The sequence below is a fragment of the Notolepis coatsorum genome, assembly GCF_963971535.1.
Source record: "Notolepis coatsorum genome assembly, chromosome: 13".
Taxonomy (NCBI): domain Eukaryota; kingdom Metazoa; phylum Chordata; class Actinopteri; order Aulopiformes; family Paralepididae; genus Notolepis; species Notolepis coatsorum.
In genome coordinates, this window is record NC_140177.1 from 16210080 (window position 1) to 16235114 (window position 25035).

Consider the following 25035-nt stretch of genomic DNA (forward strand, 5'->3'; position numbering starts at 1 on the left):
GCCCATATCCCCATAGCATAGCCCCCTAACAACACATAGCATAGCCCCCTAGCCTCATAGCATAGCCCATAGCGCCGTAACACCTAGCCTTATAGCATAGCCCCTAGTCTCATCTCATAGCATAGCCCCTAGCCTCATAGCCCCTAACCCCTAGCTCCTCATTAATCAAAACTGGATGTTGTTTTTCAGTGAAGTGGTGCATGTTTACTAGATAACCCCCTCAACCCCCTCACACACAAGATACTCTTTAGTCATCTACTAGTAGTAGACTTTAGTCTTTAGTCTAAAAAGAGAGAAAAACACCTACGGGAGACTGCAATTCGAAACTGGCCCCTGTACATGTCCTAACACAACCCCCTCCAATGTACAGTAAAAAAGTATGGTCTTGTCAATATTCCAATGTACAGTGTTGCTTGTACAGTTGTACAGTGTCCCCACCCACCCCTCCTACCCAACCTCCCCCCCCCCACTCCTACCCAACCTCCTCCAATGTACAGTACCCCCCCCCCCCCACCTACCCAACCTCCTCCAATGTACAGTTTCTACTTCAAATGTATATACTTCTTTTCTGGACTCTTTTCGTATCACAAACAGTACTGTATTTGCAAATCTGGTATGTCATAAATGTATAGATGTAGCAGTACTGTCTATCTGTATGTCATATATGTTACGATGCATTGAAAATGGGGGACCCTGATGTAAACAAGACGAAAGTCTTTCTCTAGTCTGCATCCCCTTAAAAATTGTATGTATTGAGCTGTACTGTACTGTACCCATTCTGCAATCTGTTAATAAAGTTTTCAATCAATCAATCAATCAATCAATCAATCTGTATGTCCCGGAGTGGCCACTGGGTGGTGCTGTGGCATACCTCATGCAGGGAGGAGACCGTGCCCATAGCCAGACTGTTGAAGCCAAAACGTCTCTCTATGGTGGTGATGCAGCTCCTAAAGTAGGCGCTGTGGAGCAACTGAGAGAGCTGCAGGACACTGTGACACAGCACAAATAACTAGAGAGAGAGAGAGAGAGAGAGAGAGAGAGAGAGAGAGAGAGAGAGAGAGAGAGAGAGAGAGAGAGAGAGAGAGAGAGAGAGGGGGGGGGGGGGAAGAGAGAGAGGGGGGAGAGGGGGGAGAGAGACAGACAGACAGAGAGAGAGAGGGAGGGATAGAGACAGAAAGGCATATAGAGAGAGAGAGAGAGCGAGAGAGAGAGAGAGAGAGAGAGAGAGAGAGAGAGAGAGAGAGAGAGAGAGAGAGAGAGAGAAAGAGAGAAAGAGAGAAAGAGAGAGAGAGAGAGAGAGAGAGGGGGGGGGGGAGGGGGAGGGGGGAGAGAGAGAGAAGAGAGAGAGGGGGGAGAGAGAGAGGGGGAGAGAGAGACAGACAGAGAGAGAGAGGGAGAGAGACAGAAAGGCAGAGAGACAGAGAGAGAGAGAGGAGAGAGAGAGAGAGAGAGAGAGGGGGGGGGGGGAGAGAGAGAGACAGAAAGGCAGAGAGAGATAGGGGGGGAGAGAGGCAGAGGGGGGGAGAGAGAGGGGAGAGAGAGAGAGAGAAGAGAGAGAGAGAGGCAACATGTCTGGTGTTTACTAACATTATTCGTGAACAGTTTTACTTGCAGATGAAATGAAACATAAGCTTTTGGGAATTTCCTTAACCACACTTTATTAAAAATATAGTTTAGTCCTGCTTGAATCCAACAATATGTACAAACAAACAGAGAGAACAGAGACACCCTGCCTGCCAGTCGATTTGATGTGGAACCATCATGAACCACGTGAACACACTGTACGGGGCTACCCTTATTAGTGAGCATTTGAATTACAGATTGGGTCTTTAGCGTTGCCAACAGAAGAGCAGTTGGTTGTGAGCTCCTCGGGCCGCCGGAGCCGCGGGGCGCCGTCCTCCATGTTTGTTATTGACAATTGTTCTGGTTAGTCTTTGTTCCTCTCCGTCCTGCTGTGACAGGAGAACAATAGAGGAAGGGTTTTCGATCTGAGCCTTCTGAACACAGAACAGGGCCTGTTTTAAAATAATATTTGTGTTATATCTTCAAAGTGAAACCTATATACAGTATATATTTTAGTTTTTTTATGTTTATTTGGTTAGGGTGTGATTTGTTGGCGGCGCGCGGGGGGGGGGGGGTTTCCCTGCATCTACTTTTCACATCCATTCATTTTTATCGTGGTGGGCATACAATTTATCCCCTCCTTCTGGCCGTTTATAGACTAGCATTCATTCTTGCATTGAATAAAATACAGCAATATAAATGGACTGTATTTATATGACACTTTTTATCCAAAGTGCTTTACAATTTATTCCTCGCGTTCACCCGTTCACACACACCGACGGCGGAGGCTCATCGGAAGCAGTTAGGGGTTATGTGTCTGGCTCAAGGACACTTCGACATGCAGCCTGGAGGAGCAGGAATCGAACCTTCGGATTACCAGACGACCACTCTACCCCCTGAACCAATGTCACCCCCAGCGTCTCTCTGCTTGCTATTGCTATAGTATCTCTCCAAGAAGCTACTGTACTGAGCTGTTGAGCTGGCAAACGGTACCGCACCAGGACCAGCAGGCTCCTGGACAGTATTTCCCCCAGGTTGACTCATGTTTTTATTGGCGTTCTGAGGCTTGGTAAGCCAAACATCCCTGGTCGTGTCGTGATAGGAATTTTTTTTTTTAAATTATTGGAGTTTTTATGACTTTGTGTGTAGGCCTATACTGTTTTTTTTTTTTTTTTTTTTTTTTTATTATTGTACAGCACTTTGGTACAACTTCGGTTGATTTAAATGTGCTATATAAATTAAGTTGACTTTGACCTTGACTCATGTACAAATAATTGCTATGTAATATCTGCTCTATTTGCTATTTAATTTAATACAATACACATATAATTAATATTTTATAGTTGATATTTTACATTTTATATTAACAATCTTATTTGCTATTTGAAATGGTTATTATTGTTTACACTGTTCTTATCGTCTGTACTACCGTGTGATGTCGCTGCTCGGAGGCTGAGGAGACAAGAAACAATCATTTCACTTCTCTACTGGGACGTGACAAACATACTTGAAACGTGTTGCAGTTTGAGTAAATACAGTCCAGCACTTTCAGTTTCACTGGCCTCTGCAGCGGAAGATGCTCTGACTCAGGGGCGGACCTTCCTACAGGCGATATAGGCGGTCGCCTAGAGCGCCACCCAGAGGGGGGCGCAAAAATAAAATAAAAAAAAAAGTATTTTTTTTATTTTGTATTTTTTTTATTTTTTTTTATTTTTTTTTGTGCAGTTTTGGCGCCCACCTCTATATCGGCAACCATTATTTTTACATAAAAAAAATTCTAACATAAGGGAAAATGAGCCAAAAATCTAAAACAGTCGGTCGGTCTGAGCCTCAGCTTTAGGTGTTCACAGTCAGAACATGCTAGAGCGCTGTGCATTGATGGGTATCGGTCAAGTGTTTATAGAATTGAGCGTTGAGGAAAGAAAGACTAACGTTAGATAACTATGAAGAGGCAAAAGCCATAAAAAAAAAAAAAAAAAAAATTGAATCTCGCCTAGGGCGCCAAATGTGCTAGGTCCGCCCCTGACTGCTGTGTGAACGGACCCGGAACAGTTGTCAGCACCATGGAGAGTGCAGTGAACCATATAGGCCTTTTGAAGAACGTACAGTATGTCTTGCCTGACCGCGCTGCTTAGAGCCTTCTGACCAACAGGCTGTTTTAAAAACTCTTGGCACGTCAGAGAGGCATTCATGAGATCAAATCCTCTGGTCCGTTCGCGTCTATTCTTATCCTAATGCATGTTTGCTTCCACGTTCGCGTTTTGCGAATCTGATTGGCCACTGCCGTTTCTGGTCATGTGACATGTTCGCCCAATCGCGTGACGCGCCCATTTCCGCCTCGACCAGCAGCAAACTACCTAACGCCTATAGTTTATCACTGGTTATGTTATGGTTTGTAACCGACCCCAATCGCACAACACAAGACAGGTATGAGAGTAAGCCAAAACAGGGCATTTATTCAATACAAACAAAAAGCGGCACTGTCCCTTTAAGGGAGAACACAAAAACACTGGAACAAAGAAATAGGGAAAAATGTGGCACTGTGCCTTTAAGAGGCGAGCAGGCTAAGGGGAAGGCTAAGGGACAGGGCCAGGGCAAAAGGACAGGGCAGGAACAGGAACACAGGAGAGGGGAACAGGGACAGAGGCCCGGGGAAGCGGGCTGGAGACAGGGACAGAGAAACACAGGGTTAAGGCCTTGGACAGGGCGAGGGCCAGAGCTGCTTACAGGGATGGCAGGGTTCAGACGGCGGAGGCCAGGCAAGGAGAACCTCCTTGGAAGCGATGCGCGCCGGCTTGGCGTCTAGAGTGGAGCGTGTCTGGAGTAGGAGCGCGTCGGCTTGAAGAGCGCGCCGGCTCGGGGTCTGGAGTGGAGCGCGTCTGGAGTAGGAGCGCGTCGGCTTGAAGAGCGCGCCGGCTCGGTGTCTGGAGTGGAGCGCGTCTGGAGTAGGAGCGCCTCGGCTTGAAGAGCGCGCCGGCTCGGGGTCTGGAGTGGAGCGCGTCTGGAGTAGGAGCGTGTCGGCTTGAAGAGCGCGCCGGCTCGGGGTCTGGAGTGGAGCGCGTCTGGAGTAGGAGCGCGTCTGGAGTTGGAGCGCGCCGGCTAGACGTCTGGAGTGGGACACTGGAAAACCTCCCGTAGAGAATTAGAGAGCGCAGACTGTGTCCCACTCCAGGCAAAGGAGCGCGCCGGCTCGAAGAGACGCATCCTCCCGTAGGATAGGAAGTGATGTGCGCCGGCTTGGAGAGCGATGACGATGTCTCACCAGGAGCGCGGCGGTAGATGGTAGCATACAGATACAGATACAGAACGACCCGACGAGGACTGGAGGGGAAGTCCAGGTATTTAAAGCCCTCAGGGGCGCTAATCATAACTTATCACAGCTGTGAAAGGTAGTCCAAGGGTGTGGGCTGTTGAAGAGCAGAGGAGAGTAAAACAACGCGAGGGTGGGGGCTGGTGAGGTGAGGAGACAGGGAATTAAAGGTCCAGGGAAACAGGCGAACCTCACAGGTTAAGCTTAGGCGACTCTTTCGAAGTTGGTTATGGTTAGAGTTTGGAATCAGGGCTGGCGTTCTATCGCCCTGCTCTAAGACAAACTCTAACCTTAACCAACTTCGAGAGAGTGCCTAAGCTTAACCGGCGAAAGAACTTGCCGTCACACGATTGGCGCGACCAGAAACGTCAGTGGCCAATCAGAGCGCACAACGCGAACACGGAAGCATACATGCGTTAGGATAAGAATAGACGCTTCCGGGAGCGGTAATCATCCAGTAACAACTACTGTATTATGAAGACATAAGTCAGACTTCTCTTCTGCAGTGTTTCTGTTCTACAGTGTTTCTGTTGTTCAGTGTTTCTGTTCTGCAGTGTTTCTGTTCTGCAGTGTTTCTGTTCTTAGTGTTTCTGTTCTTAGTGTTTCTGTTCTTAGTGTTTCTGTTCTTAGTGTTTCTGTTCTTAGTGTTTCTGTTCTTAGTGTTTCTGTTCTGCAGTGTTTCTGTTCTTAGTGTTTCTGTTCTGCAGTGTTTCTGTTCGCAGTGTTTCTGTTCGCAGTGTTTCTGTTCTGCAGTGTTTCTGTTCTTCAGTGTTTCTGTTCTACAGTGTTTCTGTTCTTAGTGTTTCTGTTCTTAGTGTTTCTGTTCTTAGTGTTTCTGTTCTGCAGTGTTTCTGTTCGCAGTGTTTCTGTTCTGCAGTGTTTCTGTTCTTCAGTGTTTCTTTTCTACAGTGTTTCTGTTGTTCAGTGTTTCTGTTCTTCAGTGTTTCTGTTCTACAGTGTTTCTGTTCTACAGTGTTTCTGTTCTACAGTGTTTCTGTTCTGCAATGTTTCTGTTCTACAGTGTTTCTGTTCTTAGTGTTTCTGTTCTTAGTGTTTCTGTTCTTAGTGTTTCTGTTCTTCAGTGTTTCTGTTCTTAGTGTTTCTGTTCTTAGTGTTTCTGTTCTTCAGTGTTTCTGTTCTTAGTGTTTCTGTTCTGCAGTGTTTCTGTTCTGCAGTGTTTCTGTTCTGCAGTGTTTCTGTTCTTAGTGTTTCTGTTCTTAGTGTTTCTGTTCTTAGTGTTTCTGTTCTTAGTGTTTCTGTTCTTAGTGTTTCTGTTCTGCAGTGTTTCTGTTCTTCAGTGTTTCTGTTGTTAGTGTTTCTGTTCTACAGTGTTTCTGTTCTACAGTGTTTCTGTTCTTCAGTGTTTCTGTTGTTAGTGTTTCTGTTCTACAGTGTTTCTGTTCTTAGTGTTTCTGTTCTTAGTGTTTCTGTTCTTAGTGTTTCTGTTCCGCAGTGTTTCTGTTCTTAGTGTTTCTGTTCTTCAGTGTTTCTGTTCTTAGTGTTTCTGTTCTTAGTGTTTCTGTTCTTAGTGTTTCTGTTCTACAGTGTTTCTGTTCTTCAGTGTTTTTGTTCTGCAGTGTTTCTGTTCTGCAGTGTTTCTGTTCTTCAGTGTTTCTGTTCTTCAGTGTTTCTGTTCTTAGTGTTTCTGTTCTACAGTGTTTCTGTTCTTAGTGTTTCTGTTCTGCAGTGTTTCTGTTCTTAGTGTTTCTGTTCTTAGTGTTTCTGTTCTTAGTGTTTCTGTTCTGCAGTGTTTCTGTTCTTAGTGTTTCTGTTCTGCAGTGTTTCTGTTCTTAGTGTTTCTGTTCTTAGTGTTTCTGTTCTTAGTGTTTCTGTTCTTAGTGTTTCTGTTCTTCACTGTTTCTGTTCTTAGTGTTTCTGTTCTTCAGTGTTTCTGTTCTTAGTGTTTCTGTTCTTAGTGTTTCTGTTCTTAGTGTTTCTGTTCTGCAGTGTTTCTGTTCTTAGTGTTTCTGTTCTTAGTGTTTCTGTTCTTAGTGTTTCTGTTCTGCAGTGTTTCTGTTCTGCAGTGTTTCTGTTCTTAGTGTTTCTGTTCTACAGTGTTTCTGTTCTTAGTGTTTCTGTTCTACAGTGTTTCTGTTCTTAGTGTTTCTGTTCTACAGTGTTTCTGTTCTTAGTGTTTCTGTTCTTCAGTGTTTCTGTTCTTAGTGTTTCTGTTCTTCAGTGTTTCTGTTCTTAGTGTTTCTGTTCTGCAGTGTTTCTGTTCTTAGTGTTTCTGTTCTACAGTGTTTCTGTTCTTAGTGTTTCTGTTCTACAGTGTTTCTGTTCTTAGTGTTTCTGTTCTTCAGTGTTTCTGTTCTTCAGTGTTTCTGTTCTGCAGTGTTTCTGTTCTACAGTGTTTCTGTTCTGCAGTGTTTCTGTTCTTAGTGTTTCTGTTCTTCAGTGTTTCTGTTCTGCAGTGTTTCTGTTCTACAGTGTTTCTGTTCTTCAGTGTTTCTGTTCTTAGTGTTTCTGTTCTTAGTGTTTCTGTTCTGCAGTGTTTCTGTTCTTAGTGTTTCTGTTCTGCAGTGTTTCTGTTCTTAGTGTTTCTGTTCTGCAGTGTTTCTGTTCTTAGTGTTTCTGTTCTGCAGTGTTTCTGTTCTTAGTGTTTCTGTTCTGCAGTGTTTCTGTTCTTAGTGTTTCTGTTCTTCAGTGTTTCTGTTCTTAAGTGTTTCTGTTCTGCAGTGTTTCTGTTCTTAGTGTTTCTGTTCTGCAGTGTTTCTGTTCTACAGTGTTTCTGTTCTTCAGTGTTTCTGTTCTTCAGTGTTTCTGTTCTTAGTGTTTCTGTTCTACAGTGTTTCTGTTCTTAGTGTTTCTGTTCTGCAGTGTTTCTGTTCTTAGTGTTTCTGTTCTGCAGTGTTTCTGTTCTTAGTGTTTCTGTTCTTAGTGTTTCTGTTCTTAGTGTTTCTGTTCTTAGTGTTTCTGTTCTTAGTGTTTCTGTTCTTCAGTGTTTCTGTTCTTAGTGTTTCTGTTCTTAGTGTTTCTGTTCTTAGTGTTTCTGTTCTTCAGTGTTTCTGTTCTACAGTGTTTCTGTTGTTCAGTGTTTCTGTTCTGCAGTGTTTCTGTTCTTCAGTGTTTCTGTTCTTAGTGTTTCTGTTCTTAGTGTTTCTGTTCTGCAGTGTTTCTGTACTACAGTGTTTCTGTTCTGCAGTGTTTCTGTTCTGCAGTGTTTCTGTTGTTCAGTGTTTCTGTTCTTAGTGTTTCTGTTCTGCAGTGTTTCTGTTCGACAGTGTTTCTGTTCTTAGTGTTTCTGTTCTACAGTGTTTCTGTTCTACAGTGTTTCTGTTGTTCAGTGTTTCTGTTCTTCAGTGTTTCTGTTCTTCAGTGTTTCTGTTCTGCAGTGTTTCTGTTCTACAGTGTTTCTGTTCTGCAGTGTCTCTGTTCTACAGTGTTTCTGTTCTACAGTGTTTCTGTTCTTCAGTGTTTCTGTTCTTCAGTGTTTCTGTTCTTCAGTGTTTCTGTTCTGCAGTGTTTCTGTTCTACAGTGTTTCTGTTCTGCAGTGTTTCTGTTCTACAGTGTTTCTGTTCTACAGTGTTTCTGTTCTTAGTGTTTCTGTTCTTAGTGTTTCTATTCTGCAGTGTTTCTGTTCCGCAGTGTTTCAGTTCTACAGTGTTTCTGTTCTTAGTGTTTCTGTTCCGCAGTGTTTCTGTTCTACAGTGTTTCTGTTCTACAGTGTTTCTGTTCTACAGTGTTTCTGTTCTTAGTGTTTCTGTTCTGCAGTGTTTCTGTTCTACAGTGTTTCTGTTCTTAGTGTTTCTGTTCTGCAGTGTTTCTGTTCCGCAGTGTTTCTGTTCTTCAGTGTTTCTGTTCTGCAGTGTTTCTGTTCTGCAGTGTATCTGTTCTACAGTGTTTCTGTTCTACAGTGTTTCTGTTCTACAGTGTTTCTGTTCTACAGTGTTTCTGTTCTCAGTGTTTCTGTTCTACAGTGTTTCTGTTCTACAGTGTTTCTGTTCTACAGTGTTTCTGTTCTTAGTGTTTCTGTTCTGCAGTGTTTCTGTTCCACAGTGTTTCTGTTCTTCAGTGTTTCTGTTCTGCAGTGTTTCTGTTCCGCAGTGTTTCTGTTCTTCAGTGTTTCTGTTCTGCAGTGTTTCTGTTCTGTTCATGTGCTGTCCTGAACCTGCAGCCTCTCCTGCATGTATTCACTGCTGCCAGATGCAGAGAGAGCAGCAGACCATTGCATTGTATTTGGGGAAGCATCCGTTTGAAACACAGCCTGTTGAGAATACCTTCATCTAATCTCTTTGCAAGTGTTTGAGGACAAATCCTTCCATTTAGAAACACGGAAACAAACAACAAACAACTCTGTTGCATTGTTTTATGAGATGTGTGAGTTTTATATGGATTTAACATTGGCCTACTTTAAAAAAGTACCCCTTTCTGTTTTTTCCCCACACATATGCTTTATTTGAAGTCGACTGTGAGCCCATATGAAAATGAACAGTAGTAACACCTATTGTTTTCTTTTCATACAGACTAAAGCCACTTAGAAATACTATAGGTTTGTTTCAGTCTAGTGCTTCCTGCCAAAGGTTTGCTATTGTGATATAATACTGTATCTGAGACAGACATCTCAAATCGTCCCTTTAGGCCCCACATTAATTAAGGCGCAATAGAGAAACTTTTCAGGAAAATAAGGGGTTGACATTTAAAAAGATTGTAAATCCAATAGTCTTACTGCAAAGCAGACATTCATAATAAAGTTGATTACTATGACCACATAAAACACACAACGTTTATACAGTTAAATGAATAAATTGAATGACTGCTACTGCCACTACTACAACTGCTACTACTATTACTACTACTAAAACTACTACAGATACACTGGGAGCCTACGGCACTGATGAATCTGCAAAGGCTGCCAAATGTTTCAGTAAAATATATTGTCTGGTATTGTCATAACAAAAACATACACAAGAAAGATGTATTATCAGGACAGACTAATTGCTTTATTTTTGTACAGTTCTAACTGACTTTCAAGAAACCATGGTTTGTAGAATATTGACACTATATTGATCTTACTAGACATAATTTACACTTACCTTGATGTTACAAGAGCCAGAGGATTCAGATTTCTTCTCCTTCTCCATGTTTGCTGGTAGCTGCTGTGTCCACCTCAACCAAACTATTAGTAGTACTGCTGGCTCTGTCTCATATAATGGCATATGTGTGTGTGTGTGTGTGTGTGTGTGTGTGTGTGTGTGTGTGTGTGTGTGTGTGTGTGTGTGTGTGTGTGTGTGTGTGTGTGTGTGTGTGTGTGTGTGTGTGTGTGTGTGTGTGTGTGTGTGTGTGTGTGTGCGTGCGTACATGCGTGTGTGTGCATGCATGCGCGCGTGCACGTGTGTGTGTGTGGCTGTGAGTTTCAGGCTGTGAGAGAGGCATGATCTTTTTCCCATGTGGAGGGGAGGGCTGGGAGTCCCCAATGTAGAGTGGACCTGGGTGGTTGACGTGACATGGACTTTTTGGAGTCCTTAGTGTCAAAGATAAGTAAATAATGAAAAAATATATGTGAAAATGTTGTTATATTGCACAGAACATTTTGTTTTATATGAATGCACAGAGCATTTATGCTAATATTGTTCCAGTTATTCTAAAATGTCAGCCAAATTAGTAAAAGCTCATATGGTGTGACTGTCCCACAAACATTTCACAAAGTTTGATTTTGAATAAAAACAAGAAAAGTAATGCATTTGTTATTTATTTAACTACATATTGACAACTCAGATGTCTACTTGTAAGTGTGATATTCTAAAAGTCCAGGCATAATATTTTGAATGCTCCCTAAACAAAAATATTTTGTCCCAACATTGGATATAATATGGTGTGATGCCATATTCATATTTTTAAACAGGCAATTGTTTGGAAACCTTTGGGGTTGAGGGGTCCTTCATCTTTTCAGGAAGTAGGACAACATCTCTGAAGGACTTTGTAAGGTTAGAAGGTGAGTTACCCCTCTTAGTTTTCTCAATATATAAGGTATATTTTGGCACTTCCACTTTTAGACCTTTCACACAATCTTTTGGTGTGACGCATTTTATGCAAAAATGCCAAAAATAAGATACTTTTTAGTCAATACTGAATTTAAATCTATAATTACCATGTGCCAATGAGTATGTTGTTAGCATGCTAGCATAATAGCCCCAATGCACAATGGAGTGCTAAATTCATGAAACATATGGTGTGACACTTCATAATATGGTGTGACAGGGTTTTCTCATCACACCATATGATTCATTATTGTGTAATTAATGTGTCACACTATATGATATGAACTGCATTTAATGAGATATGTAATGCTATTTAATAGATATTTTACAACTAATACTTAAGTTTATTGAATATTTTGTCCATTTAACACTTTTTTGTCACTGCATTATAATCACCTTTTCCAAGGTATACCTACTTGTATCCCTACTTCCCTACTATCCTATTTCTCAAAATAAATCCATGTTTATCAACAAGATGTTGTAGTTGTTGTTTTTTCAGTTTGAGACAGATTTCAGTAGAGGGATGGCGAGTGCAGAAAGAACAAGGCAATACAGGGAGAGATTAAATGGAGATCATGTAAGGAGAGCGGAGGTCCTGAGAAAAAGATGAGAAAAGTTAATCGAACCATTATTAAACTTGATATGATAAGACAGCTAATCTTAAGTTAATAAGATACACTGAGACCATAGAACAGGTAGCCCAGTATATCTAGAAATCTCATAGTGTACACACACACACACACACACACACACACACACACACACACACACACACACACACACACACACACACACACACACACACACACACACACACACACACACACACACACACACACTCTTGTTCAGACTGTCAAATGACAGCAGCACTGAGGATCATCTGCATTCTGCACAACTAAAAAGTAAGTTACTGTTGACATTATTCAGCTTATCCTTTAACAACGTGATGCCTTAACTCTGAATGACTCAAACCACATTAATTTATCCAAATCTGTTGTAAAATACCTGAATCAGTGAATCAGTTTTTATTTTTGTAAATGAATGAACGTCTGGCTGAGTGAATACAGAGCGCATTGTAGAAACATTTGACAATCATGACTTTATTCAGATTCACTTTTTCTCTACAGTTTTGGAAGAACATTACATCACCAGAATGCACCAATCAGCATCCTGCTGTCAGCTCACCATCATGAAGAACATGACATCACATCCTGCTGTCAGCCCACCATCATGAAGAACATGACATCACATCCTGCTGTCAGCTCACCATCATGAAGAACATGACATCACATCCTGCTGTCAGCTCACCATCATGAAGAACATGACATCACCAGAATGCACCAATCAGCACCCTGCTGTAAGCTCACCATTATGAGAAAAAGGCACCAAAACATGTGATGACTTTCGTACAAAAATATCAAAAAGAAACTGTGTGTCTTAAAGGATTTAGAGGAGCGTACTAGCTTGGATATGAGTTTTTGCTCATTAGACTATTTACTAATCAGCACACACATATTACATCACCTCTGTCCTGTGGTCCTAAGAAACACGTTAAAAAAAAAAATTTAACATTATGGTGATAAACCATGAAAATATATAGCAGACATTTATTTAACCTGACAACATATCTCTCTCTCTCTCTCTCTCTCTCTCTCTCTCTCTCTCTCTCTCTCTCTCTCTCTCTCTCTCTCTCTCTCTCTCTCTCTCTCTCTCTCTCTCTCTCACTCTCTCTCACTCTCACTCTCACTCTCACTCTCTCTCACTCTCACTCTCTCTCGCTGTCTCTCTCTGTCTCTGTCACTCTCTCCGTCTCTTCCTTTCTCTCGCTCTGTCTCTGTCTCTGTGTGTCTCTCTCTCATTCTCTCTCTCTACATGTATACTCATCCTTCCCACTTACGTTCAGAAATGCACTGCTCTCCGTAGTCCTTTTTGGTCCAACGCTCACGTCGATTGCTTTGAAAAATCCTTTGTTAACACCTGTTCCACTCGACGGGGTCGGTACCGATCCCTTTTGACCTTATTAAATTATAGTCATATTTTTATGAAGATGCAAAATAATTTGTGATTTTAAAATCAACCGTTTTCAAGTATTATTATCACTACTATGTCACAAATACATGTAGAATGTAAAACGTTAGGTTGGCAATAGTTTAGCAATAGGTTAAAAGTGTACTTATATCATTTTAAGTTTTCTATTTGCAATCGCCAATTTGACCCGGAACCGGAAATGGAAATGTTGAACCATGGGAATTGAAGCTTTTTTGCGGCCATTTTGTAGAGGACATCGCTAGCTATCTGCCAGCGTTGGAATTTCTCCGATCTACACTTCCTGGCAAGTTCTATGGGGGTTCAAAGTTCAGTGTTCTGAATGAATTATGTCAATAATTGTTATGATTCGCGATAATAAGCTACAAAAGGTAACGTTTTTGACAAATATTGAAACGCAGTCAGTTTCCCCACACTATTGTTACCATGTAGGAAGAATTAGATCTGAAATTAGTTTCAAAATGGTTACACTGTGGGCGAAATAAAATAGTACAGTCGATTACAGTAAATATCAGTATCTGTTATTATGCACGCCTGGTGATACTATATCCAAATTGAACTCGGCCATTTGAAAGATACTATATGTATATAATATATATATATAAATGTGCGAATTGGTTATAATAAGGTAATGTATAAGCATATATTCTATATTCTATAATAATATTTCAAATTGCATTGGTCCGGATGGGAGAATTCAGTACTGTATATACAGAACCTTCAGTTTGATCATCTTCCCTTTATTAATTTCCTTAGATCTTTTGTACACATGATCTCAAGAAGGTACTGAATGAGCTCAGTGGCAGTTTTTTTTTTTTCTTTTTTTCTTTTCTTTTTTTATCTTTCTTCCCCTCCCTTTTCCCGATTTTTCTCCCATCCCACCCTTCCTGGTTGTTGCGTACTTTCCCCTACTGTTGGTCCGGGAGACCAGAGACTGTCACATGCTTTCCTCCGACGCATGTGCAGCCTGGGGCAGGCCAACCTGGCCGCGCAGGTTCTCACCGGGGAGAGTGTAGCGTGTGGGAGGCCACACTATCTCTCCTCAGTTCCAACCCTCGCTGAGCAGGCGCCCCGACCGAACTGTAGGGGTCGCTGTCCACAACGCCCAGGACCCACCCTTCAGCTTTCCCACCCCCTGATACAGCCAATTGTATCAGTGTGAGAGGCCAGCCAAGCTGATAGCAACGCCGGGAGCTGGATTCGAACAGGCGAATAGTGTCTCCCGGTGTTGGTGACGAACGTAATCTCCGTGCGCCACCTGCGCCACCTGCCCCCCCTGGCAGTTTTTTAAGTTTGGTCATTATTATCATGGTTTTATTCACTGTCAAAGATGAAAAGAAAAATCATAATTCATATTTTCCTTTGTTTCATCACAATTTAAGCAAGCCTAGTAATACACAATATTTCTGACACTGAGAATACATTCATTGAGGTCCATAGATGTTCCTAGATACCAAGAATATGCAAATAGCCCTTGTAGAAGTGGAGCAATATTCCATTTACCTAGGTATACATTTTATGCAGATTTTCACCTGGGGTGGAACAGGTTAACGCAACCAGGAGATAGATTAAAGTTCTGTTTCATTAGGGGCTCTGCTTGGCATCACTACTGCACTCGCTCGCGTACGTGCACGCGCACTGAATAAATTCCACAAATGTACCTTTAATACCAGTATTAGTCTGACCACACCCCTCATCAGCTTACCTTCATAAGCAGGTGTGTGGTCACCTGCTCTCCTCCTTCTCGCTTTCACCACAAGAAAGTGCCTCGGTAGTACCCCACTTGACGTGTTGTTAGGGGGATTTTTTTTTCTTTTTTGTTTACAAGGAAGAAGATACGTTGACATCATATCTTTATTTTCTCTCTCACTATTTTCGAGAAATTACGGCGATATTGTCTTCGTACTGGAGTGTCTAGAAGATGATGATCATTCTAAAAACCCTCCACCGGTTTTTCGTATTGGGAGCACGCCGCTGCATGCTTCTCAACTGCAGTTCCTTGCTGTGTTTGTTGGGGTGAAACCTGTCAGGCCACAGCTGAACTGTCGGACATGCCGCTGTTGTGAGAAGCGGTGCGTTCCAGGTTGGGTGAGTAGTGTTTGCTGGCAGGCTCCACTTGTCTGTTAGTGCTATGGGGGCTACTTGACAATGTTTATGGAAACCGGCCCCAGGCTAGGGTCCTTTGTTCAGCCACCTAGGCGACAGAAGACCTTGGTCTGAAGACCATTATAGTTTTAACTAGTGGGCCGCGACCATTAACACTGGTGATCCCTGTGTGTTTTGGACGAGTGGATTCTCTCTGTCACCGTGTTAAGGCCCCATCTTTCATATCCAAATGAGAGTATTCCTTCACGAGGGGATATGTGCATGAATGTGTGATAGCGGCAGATTCATGTTCAAAGTCAGCTACACAGGCCAGTTGGTATTGTGCTGATTCCGTCGGGTGTTGGTAATATCACCGTTGTGAAGCGGTGTTGACATCTTGTTTTCTCTTTTCTCTTAAAAAGTGAGGAGAGGTTCAGAACGGCGGCCTGTCTGGGTGAGTGTTATGTCATTGTTTACAGGTTCAATTGATAGCTGCTTAGCTTACGGTTAGCCAGTCAGCTGTTAACTGCTGCGTTAGCCTGCTGGGATCGCTACATGGCCTGCTCAGGTGGGCCTACTGTTAGCCAGTCAGCTGTTAGCTGCGGTGCTAACATGTCGTGATCGCTAGGTAACGTTAGCTTGCTGCTATAGGCCATGGCCTGGCGCGGGGTAGCTTAGCTTCTCGCGCGCCACCGTGGGCTCGCTTCTGATCGCATGCGTCGTTAGCTCGGCGTCTCGCGAGCAGAAGCAGTAGCACCCGAACTGTTGGAGCGGCCGTTAGCTTGATGCTATTCTGTTGAACGTGCTTTGATTTTAACATGTTTTACACTCTTGACTACGACGTCATCCTTGACAGGGGATGTTTCGTCGACCCTGCCCTGAGCCAGGACGGCAAGGTTGCATCGACAAAGGACTGTAGTGCGGGTTGGGGCGGCGACGCTGCCCAGTTCGATCAACACAGGAGCGGCTGTGTTCCTACGGTGTCTGTGACTGCACTTCGCTGATCTACGTTCCGGGTAGGAACAGGTTTGACCAGACCTAATAACACGTTTTCTGGTTTTACTTTTCTAAATGTATTGTGAATAACGATGTTTTTCCCAAAACGTGTGTTGCTGCAATGCATTTGGGATACGGCGCGGGTTATGTGTGAGCTGTTTTTGTCACTGGCAGTTAGCTTCTCCGTGCAAATCGGGATGTAATGATCTGGTTGTTGTGTGAGAAACATCATGGTGTTTATATGTACCGTGTACTCACAACTAAGGTAACTAACCTATGAAGCTATGCTTGGTGACAAGTGAGTAAAAGAATGTTCTTTTCTCAGCCTGTGATGACAATGAACAGTGTGTTCACATATTAACAGGTTTTCCTGTTTTAACTGGCCGTATTGAGGGTAAAATAAGAGGATTGTGTTTCCCCCCGGTTCCCTGGGGACTTTTTCATCCTCCTATCAGACATGTTGTGCACTAATTGTGTCTTTTGTGTGGTAGGGATGCGATGTAACTCTTAGCTTGATTGCTGAGGTTGTGCTAAATCTGCTGGAGAAACTTTATTTTCCTAAAAGAAAAAATGGTTTGTCATGTGTGCTTAGCAAGGCCTGTGGCCGATACTAATCGAGAATGATGTATTCTCTCATTGTGAAAAACGGCGTTCCTCTGTTGAGTGTTTTTTGCCATTTTTTGTAGGTGATGATGGGTTGTGTGTGTCATGTGACCTACAACTGGGTTGGACTGACCACAGAAGCACATGTGTATGTTGGACCGGGGCTCTTAGAGCCCTCTCTATTCTGTGTTTTTCCTTAGTAAAAATCAGATAGCAGGTTAGCTCATGCGCTGTGTGGAGCTGTCAAACGCTTCATAGAGCTGACTATGACTGTGTCATATTCTCTTTTTGTCATTACATCGTATCATGGGTGTGGGGTCGTAAAGGGGTGAACTGGTAACCTTTCCTCTCCCCCTTGTTTCTGTCGGTCAGGGGTACACCCCCTGTCCTTCAAGGTTCCCGTCACGTGGCGGTTCGGCACGTTACGGGGGGGGGGGGGGAGTTTCCTGGTCCCACGGCCTGGTATATTGGGCGTGTGCACCGCAGGAATTCCCCCGCCATAGAGTACGTCACCGTGCGCGTCTCTGTTGGTAGGACTTCCGTGTGCTGTTCAGGTCCATGTGATGGATCTGTTTCGGGGGGGTGGTCAGGGCTCCTCCTCACCAAGCGCCTATTCGGGCCTTCTGTGAGTTCGGACTCCTTCTTCCATGTGAGGGAGCCTCCATCAGAGTACAGAGCCTTCCTCCTCAGATTGTCAAAGTGAGTGGACCCTCTAGAAGGGTCCTATTCTATTGTATATGTATTCGATTCAATTCGATTATTGAGTGTGTATGGGTTCAGTGCCTCTTCCCCGGAGAGCCCTAAAACCAATTTTTTACATGGCTCAAGGTGCAATATATTCTTTTCAATCTGTACAGCTCGCGTGGGAAGTCTCTCTGGGGATCCCCGTCTCCTTCCTATGGGAGGGTGGTGGGATGTAAAAATGTGTAAATTTTTACCCCGGCTGTGTAGACTGGGATACATACTGTTGATGCTTCCTTCTTTTCTATTCCAGAAGTGTTGGAGTTAGGGAGTGTCACACCCCTCTTGTCGTTCCCCTGGGCGCCTTGGGGATTCAATGACAGGTCTAAATAGCCTGTTCATTGATGGGGGTGTGTCCCGACGCACGTATAGTGCTAGCTCGCTGTAAACAGGCGATTGACTGGCACGCCTTGGTTGCTTGTGGTTGAAACAGCGTTTTTATAAAGCAACTGAGATGGGGGTTTTTCCTCTTCCGACGACCAAATCCCATGACCTGGGTTGGTTTTTCGATGGATTCTCGTTCATGTCTGGGGGATGATGACGGAATGGATCTGAACATATGTAGAGGGGTCTCACGCCCTTGGGGTGGGCCACCAGGCGCGGTTCGCCCGAACGTCTGGGTGGCGCCTTCTTTTCATGTTAAGATCAACACGCATATCTGCCCTTCTCCTGGAGTAGGCATGTCGGCGTGGTTAGGGCACGGGACTGGTTCTGGTCACGCTGGTCCAGATCAGTTGAACCCGTTGTCCGCCGGGGATGCAGATCTGCTGTTCTGGTACCCTGAGGGACTTGGGCTTTTTTTCAGGGGGGAAAATTCCAGGTCGGTCTGGGTGTCACAGGGTTAAGCGCTATGGAGACCCTGGTTGGGTGCGTTTTTACTCAGCACTGTCGTAATGGCTTACAGCCATGCCATTCTGTACACGTTCGATCTCGTCGGATCTCGGCCGCTACACAGGTTGGTCCTGGTTAGTACTTGGTTGGGAGACCGCCTGGGAATACCAAGTACGGTGTGCTTAGGGGCTGGTTCTCCATTCTTTTTCGCTCCTCTCTCATGCATGGCGATGAGGGGCCTGTGGGGGTGGTTTTTTGACCTCCTCTGGTGACCCTGTGCTTCCCGTACCGCCAGGCCCGGTCCGAAGTAATGTTTCGTCGACCCGTAGGCCTGGGTTAACCTTTTTTGAAAACTGAGACACTTGTACTGCGGTATAGCCGGTGTATACCCGCAGGTGTGTTTTGGAGTTTTTTCTTGAGGGGTTATAGGAACAACCACCGCATTGGGTAACACCGAGGTGGTTGATTCCCTGGTGTGTTGGAGCAGTGTCAACTCCCGGGTTCACCGGTTGAGGGTGCCCCTGCACGTTCATGACGTCTGCCAATCGTGTCAGCCTTCTCTGCCTCGACCCCTCTGGGTGGGGGTTTTTAAATGGAGGCTTGGTCATGCAACACCGCCAGCTTACGCTCCTTCCGCCGGGGCGGCTGTGTTCAGCTGTCCCCTCTGGCGCCTGTCTCGTCCGCAGTCTCCAGGCTAGGGTTAACAGCCTGTTGCCTGGTTTTTCCCAGGTGCGCTGCCTGCTTCCGTTGGTTAACCTTTTTTGTGTGCTTACGGCCATGCTGACTGCCTGTTCTGCAGGGTCAGTGTGCCAGGCGGTGTACTATTGGGGGGACAGGGCCCGCTCGGCTTACGGCCATACCGACCTGAACACGCCCGATCTCGTCCGATCTCGGAACCTAAGCAGGTTCTGGCCTGGTTAGTACTTGGTTGGGATACCGCCTGGGAATACCAGGTGCAGTAACTGAGGGGCCTTTGTCCGAATACGCTGGCGATGTGGGGGGCGGGGCACTACGTGCCCACCTGGTGGGGTCTTCTCCGGGCCCCCATTCCAGGGAGTCCAGTCCTTTTGGTGGGTCTGGGTCTTCCTTCGCGCTCCGCTGCTACGGCCTTGCCACGGGGTTGGGTTTGCCCTTGACCCAGTGATTCTGGGGGCAGTAACGAGGTTGTTCCTCCGTTCGTTCCCGGGTGGCATGCGGGTTGTGCGTGTGTGTAGTCGTGGGGTCAAGCCACGGTCTGCTCACCCTGTGCGTTGAGTTGCTTGAGTGCCTCTTCGCACGGTCGGGTCCGTCGCCTTCCCGTGAAGCCTCTAATAGGGGGGATACCCTCCATTAGGGGGGGTCGGGGGGGCTCGGCCCTCCCTGTTCTGATGGTTTTGGGGGGCTGTCAGCGGGGTGTATTTGTCAGCCAGCGGCTCCGCTTGGCCTCCCTTTGTGCAGTAGTGATGCCAAGCAGAGCCCCTAATGAAACAGAATGTTAGGTTATGACTATAACCAAGTTCTGTTAATTAGGGGTGACGCTTGGCATCAGACGGCCGCTGCAGCCCTTGACCTCACCTTGTGGTGAAAGCTTGGGAAGGAGGAGAGCAGGTGACCACACACCTGCTTATGAAGGTAAGCTGATGAGGGGTGTGGTCAGACTAATACTGGTATTAAAGGTACATTTGTGGAATTTATTCAGTGCGCGTGCACGTACGCGAGCGAGTGCAGTAGTGATGCCAAGCGTCACCCCTAATTAACAGAACTTGGTTATAGTCATAACCTAACGTTTATCATCATACCAGTATTGTCCTCTAACCTGACTCTAACCAGGAGATAGATTAAAGTTCATCATCATACCAGTATGGTCCTCTAACCTAACCCTAACCAGGAGAAAGATTTAAGCTAGGTTTCTAATCATACCAGTATGGTCCTCTAACGCTCAAAATCAAACAGCTCAGCCTCTTTCTCCTTCCAGAAGGCGAAGCTGCGGTCGATGTATTTACAGATTTCCTCATTGCTGAAACAGGAGAAATCCGTGCCACTGCCGCACTCATCCGGGGTGGCCGTTTGAACTACGACCGTAGGCACCGGCCTGGTGTCCTGGGACACTGTCGCTGTCGACGGGGACGGACAGTGATGGCATTCTCTGGCGCCACCACCCGGGAGGCTCCTCACGGCCGCTACAGCCTTGTCGGAGCTCCCGAAGAACCTGGCTTTGGTGTCAGCAAACCCTTCGCTCCACAGTCTCCTCCCGGCCCGGATGTCCTGCAGGACGGCCCCGTGGAAGTCCCGCACCGTCTCCCAGGGGAAGCTGCCCACGTGGTCGAACACCTCGAAGCAGAGCAGGTGTCTCATCTTCCTCTCGTCCGCGGGCAGCTCCCGCTCCAGGATGTGGAAGTAGCCGAGCATGAAGAGGTCGAGGGTCAAGGCGCCGTGGGTCACCGCCACGCCGTCCACCGGCGGCAGGAACTGCTCGGGTGAGTAGGTGACCCGAAGGGGCGGGGCCTGAGACGGGGAACAGGAAGAGGGGCAAGCAGCGGGCGCGGCTCTGAGCCCCAGTCTCATACCCCGCCATGAGCGGAGGACCATGTCCACGGCCATTCTTTGGCGGCAGAACTGAACCATGGAGGTGCTTTTCCGCTGCGCTTGCGGTGACGTCACTTTCCCTGTCGCTGCCTCTGCTGCCGCCGCCTCCTGCGCCTGCTTCAGCCGGGCTGCTCTCATGGAGATTGCATAAGCAGACCTCTTCCAGTGGCTGAGGAACAGCACGACGATGCGTTCTTTCCTCAGAGTGGTGGTCTCTCTCACAGGAGGAGCAGCAGGTTTAGGAGCGCCGTGGCAGCTGTTAGCGGCGTGGTCGTTTACCTCGGGACCTCCCGCTACCGACCCGGTCTTTACCCCCTGTTGTCCCTTCGCCTCCCGCCGGGGAACGCTGCTCACGAACCCTGCAAAGGGGTAAATCCCCCCGATCTGACCCTCGAAGTTGGACCTGAGGGTTCGAACCGACACGCCGGACTCCTGGATCTCCCTCTCCACCGTCTCCCTGCCGGCCCGGCTGTAGCTGAAGGCAGAAGCCACGCCGACGTGGGGAATCCTGCAGAGCGGAGAAGGCTCCTCTGGAGCAGTCCGCCGCTCGTGGCCCAGCCGCGCCGTGCTCTGCGTCGGGCCAGGGGCGAGTTCCGGACCGTCCCGCTTCTTCCCCTGTGGCTCCTTGACTCCGTCCAACATCCCGCTCACCGTGGTCCTCTCCCCGCCGTCCGCGCCGCCGCCGCCGCTCAGATTGGTCAGCAGCAGCGACATGCTCCTGACGATCTCTGACACGCGGCTGCACCACGCCGGCAGCGGCAGGTGTCCCTCAGCGTCCATCTGCTGGAGGACCTCCGTGTTGACGGAGATGTGGATGAGAGGATCCGGTAGGATGACCCTGAGCTCCTCGGCCAGCCGGGACAACTCCAGCTCGTAGGCCTGGCAGCGCTTCTGGAGCGAGACGTTCTCCATCTGTCGCTGCAGGTAGACCAGGTCCCCCTCGGTCAGAAGCTCACCGAAGGGCCCCAGAACGCCCTTGTGGGTCTGGGAGTACTTCCAACCGTCCACCGGCAGGCAGCCATTAGCCATGTCCTGGTAAAGAAAAAAAGAATTATAATAATAATAATGATAATAATAAATAAATAAAACATATGTACTTATTGTACTTATTTGATGCCTATTCTTATGTCTGCACTTTCTACATTGCACTACTTTTATTGTCTTTTTATACTTATTCTTATGTCTTCACTTTATGCATTACTTTTATTCCGTTAACCTCTTAAGCATCGGACGGCCCGACGGCAGGTTTAATTTGCCTTTCGATCATCACCACACTCAAACCTCTTGCATGCTTCGGGTCTCGAGTTACAAGACGAAATATCCGCAGAGCGTCATTTGACAAGCCGTTCCAATGATTGACCACATCCGGTTGTAAACAGCACTCCCACAAAAAATTTTACCGGCACACACATTACAAAAACCTTTATAAACTTTGGACCTGTACTACATAAGACTTCAGGCTATGGAACTGTTATGCTTTCCAGCTCCTACCTCTCAGCTGGAACTTAAAAACAGGCATCTGGCAACCACTAAACAGAAATGTGAGTACACAAAACGTTTTCTTTATTATTGTGTAAGAAACTTCAAAATGTTACCTTTCAAAAGAGACCAGACACATGCATGTGCTATAAGTATAAATTATAATAAATTACTTTGGGTATGCAATCGTAAAAAAAATAATAATAAAAAAGCCCCATTTTTGCCCGATGCTTAACTCATTCTGGGCCAGACCCGAGATATCAGCTCGGGCTGTGGTTGTGGTAGAGAGTAGAGTTATCCTAATCAGGTTTTTATGCACCCGAGTCTCCCGAACACATAAAGCCAGCGTACACCACCGTGCCACCAATATAAATAAAGTTATTATTATTATTATTATTATTATTATTATTATTATTATTATTATTATTATTATTATTATTATTATTATTATTATTATTATTATTATTATTATTATTATTATTATTATTATTATTATTATTATTATTATTATTATTATTATTATTATTATTATTATTATTATTATGTGATTTATCACAATAGCAACACAGAATGGGTCAACATTTGGATGATTCGTTTGCCTGTATCTCCAGCTAGCTCGTTAGCTAGCAATCTGATGTCGTTGTGATTGTGTGTTCTGTCACTGTTCACCCGCAGGAATTATTTTCACGGCACAGAATTGACAGGAAGCACATATCAAAACCCAAAACCACTTGGAAAACTGTACCGGAATTGCCATGGTTTTGCCACATGACTTTCGTGGCAATAACACACACACACACACACACACACACACACACACACACACACACACACATAGTTACCCCTAAAAACACACAATGAGCACGTTCAGCCACAGACTCATACCCCCCCCGACACCCCACTAACTGCCTCGGACAGTCTACAACACATATATCATGCCAGTCAGGCTACAGACCCTCACCTGCACCTTGTGCATATTCAAATATAACATATATTATAACCAATAGGGAAAACAGACCCTCATTTAATTACCTGCACCTTTAATTATATTGTTTACACTGTTTACCTTTATATTTTATATATTCAGATTTAATTCTATTGCCTATATTTATGTCTTTCTTCTATTACCCTGCCCATACCTACCGCCCACATCCTCCCCTCCCCCTCCCCCATGCTGCCATGACACCTGAATTTCCTCAATGGGATCAATAAAGGAATATGTTATCTTACCTTATACTGTACATGCTTGCGCACACATACATATATTCATACCCATACTGTCGGTCTCCTGCAGTACCTGTCTCCTCTGCTCCTCTTCGTGGCTCAGTCGGAGCTGCAGCTGTTGCACCATGACTTGTCTCTTCCACTCTGCGATGGGACGTCCCGCCTCGTCGTGGGTGGGAACCAGGGAGTCGATGTCCGCTAGGATCACCTCCTCAAAGGGGACGGCCTCCACAGGGTGCTGGGCGCTGTCCGCCCTCTGTCGGCAAGACATTTTAGTTTAGTGGCGGGTGTTACCTGAACCTCCTGACAGAATTCAAGATTGAATACTTTCTATGTTTAAGACGTTGATGGAGGAATGTGATGGTGCGTTCCTATTGTACACCTGACGAGATGTTTTGGTTTTGGACATTATATATTACAACACTGACAACTCAGACGGCGACCTTCAACTCCCCTCTGAGATCACCTGGACAACGGTGAATATCAAGCCAGCGTGGCTGGAATACAACAGTGCATACATCTATAGATGTAAGACTTGAGAGACCAAAGAGTCCTGAGAAGAGTTCACTCCAAGGTCGTAGCATCTAGATCAGTGGTACTCAACCCCTAACGCAGATAAAACCGAGATGCTAGTCGTTGGCCTCCCAAATCTGAGAGGCCTGTTTGAGGACATATCCCTCAAATATGATACCGGTCATGTCTCTCAGAGTTTACCATAAAAAAAATCTTGGAGTAAACTTTTATGCCTCCCTCTCATTTAATGCACATATTAAAAATGTCACCAAAATTGTCTTCTTCCATCTCCGTAATATCGCAAAAATCTGTCCTATTTTAACTTTGGTCGACGCAGAAACCCTAATGCATGTGTTTGTCTCATCATGACTAGATTCCTGTAATGTGTTTATTCAGGCCGACCTGACTACCTAACTGGAGCCTGAAACCTTTGACCTGACTCCCACTGTCATGTCTCCCACTCACAAAGCAGGCAACTCCTTGGATCTCATATTTTCCCATAACTCCAGCATCATTAACACCACGCTAACTCCCCTGCATGTATCTGACCATTCCTTCATATCCTTCTCACTAACTCTCATGCTTAACCGAAAGCCCTTCACTCCCCCTCCCTATCCCCCTCCACCCTCTCCTCTGACATACTATCCGCTCTACCTTTGAGTGACACCTTCTCTGCTCTCCCCACACAAACGGAAACGGTACACGGTTCGGTACAACAGGAAAAAAATATGTACAAGGATTATTATAATAATAATTATTATTATTATATATTTATAATAATAATGATTATTATTATTATTAAATATAAAAATATATATATTAAGTTATACTTAGTTCCACCTAGGCTTGCCACGGTAGTCAGTCAGTGATAACGGTGTCATTCTGTGTTCAGGAATCCACTCGAGTAAATTAATTGCCTACTGCCCCCACCCCCCACCGTGGTGTATGGTGTTTAAGTTTCAGTTTCACTTCTAGAGTAGATTTAACTTCACGTGAAGCAGAGAAAGAAGACTCTAGAGAAGAGATGCCATTTTACACAACAATGGCAGAGGATTTATCAATATTTTGGATTTAAACAGCGCAGCAGCTCGACTGGA

General features: G+C 45.3%; 1 protein-coding gene and 1 pseudogene across 2 annotated transcripts in view; both read right to left on the reverse strand.

Moving 5' to 3' along the window:
• The window catches only part of LOC311239266 (solute carrier organic anion transporter family member 2A1-like), a 42289-nt pseudogene extending 32331 nt beyond the window's left edge, over positions 1 to 9958 (reverse strand). Inside the window, exons 1-2 of the transcript in view lie at positions 9911 to 9958; positions 872 to 1009 (exon numbers count right to left, since the gene is read on the reverse strand). The product of the transcript in view is annotated as a solute carrier organic anion transporter family member 2A1-like (transcript). The remainder of the gene's footprint in view (positions 1 to 871; positions 1010 to 9910) is intronic.
• Positions 9959 to 20068: 10110 nt separating this feature from the next.
• LOC311239267 (espin-like protein) lies at positions 20069 to 23696 on the reverse strand (the record flags this gene model as incomplete). The annotated part of the gene is made up of 2 exons (XM_084327572.1): positions 20069 to 21754; positions 23499 to 23696. 2 exons carry the CDS (start codon positions 23694 to 23696, stop codon positions 20069 to 20071), a joined length of 1884 nt encoding a protein of 627 aa, XP_084183698.1.
• Positions 23697 to 25035: the final 1339 nt, after the last annotated feature.